The sequence below is a fragment of the Ips typographus genome, unplaced genomic scaffold (assembly GCF_016097725.1).
Source record: "Ips typographus isolate SLU unplaced genomic scaffold, UJ_Ityp_2.0 IpsContig201, whole genome shotgun sequence".
NCBI classification, from domain to species: Eukaryota; Metazoa; Arthropoda; class Insecta; order Coleoptera; family Curculionidae; genus Ips; species Ips typographus.
The window spans coordinates 3,870-9,259 of NW_028098555.1; the positions used below are offsets into that span (position 1 = coordinate 3,870).

Below are 5,390 nucleotides of genomic sequence, written 5' to 3' on the forward strand. Positions count from 1 at the left end.
CCTAATACCCCCCCATTCTTTCAATTTTTTTGATAAATGCAAAATTTTTAAGTGTTTTTTTTGTACTTATTTCACCTAATTTAAGGTCGTTTGGTATAAATATGCCCTTTGCTGTGCATTGGAACCCTCCTGGAGCAAAATAAAAAATTGCCAAAATTGCACTTTTTGCAAAAATATTTTTTTTTTAATTTTTGAATGATTGTAACTTCTTTATTTGAACTCTGATAGATTTCGCTAAAACGCCATTAGAAAGAGGATAAAAAGTACTACAAAATGAGCCAAAACTGGACTCTCTAGCTTTTCAGGTTACCGAGATATTGAATTTCAAAAAGTATTGTAGGATGGCTTGTCTGGATGACTGAATAAAAGCACACTTTTAGATAACTCTATTTATTATTCAGATGCAAAGGGAAAAATTGAAAAAAACCCTGACCGCTCTCTCGCCCCGACTTATCCTCACTCTGTCTCTCTCTCTTTTAATTGTAATAAGTAGTTTACTACAGTTCGGCCTTCCTGACCACCGTTCGTCCTCGATCGGTCTAGCATACATAATTTTAATATCAAAAAGGCGCTTTAACAATTCATAAACATTGACATAATGATTGTCTTAACATAAGCAACAAAACCATAAGCAAATCTTAACCATATGACGTATAGGTAAACATAATCCGTCCTAACATAAGTCTTCATAACAGTAAACTACAAACATAATCCATACATAATCCGTAAGTTTTCATAACAATAAACTACAAACATAATCAAATTCAAAGTTTCAGGGAAAATCAGGCTACATAGTAGGGATTTATTGTGAGTCATTGTCAGGGTCATCATAAGTCGAGTTAAAGTTAGTGAATGGTCGTAAATTGGAAGAATCTAGAATACTTTTGTAAGGTCTTTGTGTGACTTGAAAACCTGGAATGTCTTCTACAACGTACCTGTCATTGGGCAAAACCCTAGTGACAATGTAAGGGCCTTTATACAAGGGTAAATGTTTTTTATTTAAGCCAGGTGTTACGTCAATATTTACACGCACGACGTAGTCGCCTTCTTTATAAACATGACGTGTCTTATGTTTCTGATCGAAATACTGTTTATTATACTCCTGCCCTGCAACTGGAGAATTTTATGTGAGGCGTTATTACGAACTTCGTCCAAGTCTCGTACACAGTCATTCTGGGATCTAAGGTATTCACTTAAAGGGTCTAAAACCTTACCCTTTTGGTGAATGCCAAAAAGGAGTACAGCAGGAGAATTTCCAATAGATCTAGAAAACTGTTATTAAAAGCGAATTCAACATCTGCAAGGACACGATCCCATTTATTCAATTCAGGAGATAATTTTGACAACATCGGTCGTAAGTCTCTATTAATCCTCTCGATTTGCCCGTTGGCTCTAGGTGTTCCGGCTGCTACTAAAATAAGTTGAACATTGTTCTCATCAAGAAAAGTCTTAAATTCCTCTGATCGAAAATTGGAACCACGATCAGCTATAATCCTATTTGGTCGACTATAGCTATTGAAGTAACTAATTAAATGTCGAATAGTTTCAGCGGCGTTAGTTGTACGACAAGGAAAAAATTTAACAAACTTGGAAAATCCATCAATCACTGCAAAAATATATTTAAACTGTTTACCTGTTTTTTCCAGGGGACCATAATGATCACAGTGTATAGTGTCGAAAGGAACATAACCCTTAGGGATTGGGTGTAAAACTGCTTCACCTTTTCCACTTCGTGAATTATAAAATATACATTTCAAACAATTTATTATGTGATTTTTAACACGGTCCTTTAAGTTTGGAAACCAGTAGGTTCTTAAAATAACCTCACAGGTTTTGTCAACTCCAATGTGTCCAATATCATCATGACACGTTCGAATAACATTTGACTCAAGACATCTTGGAACATAAAATAACAGTTTAGAATTGTACTTTCGGTACACCAATCCATCTCTTAATTCATAAGAAGGATGTTCAGTAGTAATTAACAAGTCACGAATCTTTACAATATTTTCATCTTTTTCCTGAGCAACACATAAATTCCGTTCCAAGCTATTTTCAACAAAATAAACATTAAAAACTGGAAAACAACGACTAAGAGCGTCCACATGTTTCATACACTCTGCTTTTCTATGTTCAAGTGTATAATCAAATTCTTGGAACACTAATGTTCATCTCAAAATCCGGGGGTTAATATCTTTTTTCTCTAAAGTCAATTTCAGGCTGTTACAATCAGTGATAATTTTAAACTGGATCCCTTTTAAATAAATTCTGAATCTCTGTAAGGAATAAACTATACAAAGTGCTTCCAATTCAAAGCTATGATATTTCGACTCATCAGTAGTAGTTCTTTTGCTGAAATAGAAAACTGGATGGAAGTGTCCATCATTTTGCTTTTGCATAAGAATTGATGCAAAACCTATTGAACTAGCGTCACAATGAAGCTGAGTTTCAAGATGTGGGGAATAAATGGCCAAAACTGGAGCAGATGTTAAAATTTGCTTAATCTTTTCAAAACACTCAAAACAACTTTGGTTGAACAAAAACTCTTTCTTAGATTTCTCAAATTTCAACAAGTCATACAATGGTTTGGCTAAAATAGCAAAATCCTTGACGAAACGGCGGAAGTAGGAACAAAGTCCCAAAAATCCATGTAACATTCTAAAATTTTGAGGTAAAGGGAATGAAGAAACTGAATCTACATTGTCCGGACTCGGTCGAATTCCGGATCGGTTAATTGAATAGCCCAAAAACACAATTTCACTCATCACAAAAGTACATTTGTCAAATCGTAAGCTAAATAAATTGTCAACTAAAACTTTATATACCTCGTTCAATATGGATAAGTTGTCATCAATTGTCTCTGTGGCTATCAGTATATCGTCAATATAAATAATAATTTTACCTTGTTCAATCATATTCTGAAAAGCTGTATTCACAAAACGCATAAAAACTGCTGGACTATTTTTAAGTCCGAAAGGCATTTTCAGATATTCAAACTGGCCAGAAGGTGTAACAAAGCTGGTGTATTTGATTGACTCAGGGTCTATAGTAACATGATGAAATGCGTCCTTGAGATCTAGTCGTGAAAAGTATTGTTTGTCTCGTAACTGCTCTATTTGGTCATCAATTAGAGGCATGGGAAAATTGTCTCTAGCAGTCAACTTATTCAATTCCCGAAAGTCAACACATAGCCTCAACTTACCTGACTTTTTCTTTACCAAAACAATGGGAGAACTGTATTGGGATGAACTCTTCCTAATAATTTTCCTGTCCAGTAAGTCCTTAGTAATCTTGTCCACCTCTAATTTGTCTGAATATGAAAGTCTACGAGGGTGAAAGTAAAAAGGTACATGTTTAGGGTCAATCAGAAGTTTCATTTGTAAGTCAGTAATGCGAAATTCAGGCCTAGGTGCTGTTACATAATTTTCAAATAAATTTTGTTCTATAGTAGCCCTTACTTCATTGCTTAACTGTGGATTAATATTCAAATTTAGATTAATACGAGTTTCCTCAAATTGATCCACTTGGATATTCAAAACTTCATTTTCAACATAATGCACATCATTATCAAGAAATTTTAAATATACTTTACCCTGATTAATAGTAAAATTAACAGTAGGGTTACACAACACATCTCTACCTAATAAGCAAGAATCTGACATTGCACTTGTAGGTATGACATAAAATTTAGTTAATAAAGAAGTAATTTGGTCAACATCAATTTCCGCTTCATAACAACCTAAAATCTGTAACCCACTACCATTCATGCCGGTAAAACTATCATTTGTTTCAGCTAAAGTAACATAACATGGTACACAATCTTCTTTAATAAAAGATACAGGGCTTCCCAAATCAAGAAAAGCATTTACTTCAAATTTTAAGTTACCTGGCAGTGGTCTCATCTTCACAACAGTTCTACAGGCTGGTGTTAATGTTGTTGGGCTTACCAGGTGGGTGGTGGAATCTGCAGGTGGATGCTCAGGTCTACGTTTTCTTGGACAGTCTCGTAACTGATGCTGCATGGAGCCACACTCAAAACAAGAGCCAGGAGTCCTTTTAGGACGAGTACACTCAGTGGCCTTATGCCCTGTCAGGCTGCAATTGAAACAGCGGACTGGGGAAGGTCGTTCTGGACGAGAATCTCCAGAGGATGCCTGGGTTGTAGTCCTTGGGTGGTGGTAAGTCCTTGGGACAAAAGTAGATCTGTCTTCAGAAGTGACTGATTTCATTGTGGACAAAACTTCTGCCAAACTTGTAAATCCCTTCATTCTGGCTTGTGATTGAAAGTGAGGGTCACTAAATCCATCAATAACATACTCAATAATCTCATCATCAGGTAATCCTATCTGATTACACATCATAACCTTGTCAGTAAAATATGTGGAGAACTTTTCTGATTTTTTCCATCGGCGAGCTTCCATAGACTTGAGTAGCACTATTTTGTTCGGCCGGGAATCAAACATAGTTTGTATTTCAATTTTAAGCATGGGCCAATCCATTGTAATGTAATCAGGTTTTGAATGATACCAAGTACGAGCATTGCCAGTCAGCTTACCCATAGCAATCAGCTGTATAATTTCATTGGGCACTCCATATGTTGCTTGAATTGCATCAACTCTCTGAATCCAATTGCATACATTATCCTGGTGGCCACTAAACTCAGGCAATAATGCAGCTAATTCGTCATTCCGAAAACGGGGGGTTGTGCTGCCACCAATTTGTCGTTGTGCTGCTAAAACAGCCCTAACAGCTAGGCCTACCAGATCTTCTGCTTCCACTTCATGGGTTGATTCAGAGTTTTCGTCCCCTGTATTTGCCATTTCTTAAGTTCACTTAAAATCGGGTCATAAAACTTATTAAGATGTAAACGTATCATAAACGACATAAACGAATTTTGAAGTTGAGGGCCTTTTTCGATAGTAACCGAGGTTATTCCACTTTTTGCGATAATCCTGGTAATCGTAATCCGTAATCCGTAATCCGTAATCCGTAATCCGTAATCCCACTTCTGAAACTGTAGGATGGCTTGTCTGGATGACTGAATAAAAGCACACTTTTAGATAACTCTATTTATTATTCAGATGCAAAGGGAAAAATTGAAAAAAACCCTGACCGCTCTCTCGCCCCGACTTAACCTCACTCTGTCTCTCTCTCTCTCCGCTTAAACTTCACTTGTCATGTCACACCCGTCACTTGATAATGGCGCGAATTTTAAATTGTAATAAGTAGTTTACTACAGTATTAAAAAAGGACCATTAATACCTCCTGGAGCAAAATAAAAAATTGACAAAATTGCACTTTTTGCAAAAATGAAATTTTTTCTTACAATACGCAGACGACACTGCACTTATAGTACACGACAAAATTACTTCAAAAGCAGCGTCAAAACT

The 5,390-nt window shown here is 36.1% G+C and overlaps 1 protein-coding gene across 1 annotated transcript; it reads right to left on the reverse strand.

Moving 5' to 3' along the window:
- Positions 1 to 1,214: 1,214 nt before the first annotated feature.
- Positions 1,215 to 4,820, reverse strand: LOC145739466 (uncharacterized; the record flags this gene model as incomplete). Its single annotated transcript, XM_081994877.1, has 2 exons — positions 2,581 to 4,820; positions 1,215 to 2,049 (listed from the first exon to the last, which is right to left on the reverse strand). Coding segments are annotated over exons 1-2 (3,075 nt in total), but the record flags the coding sequence as incomplete, so codon positions are not given.
- Positions 4,821 to 5,390: the final 570 nt, after the last annotated feature.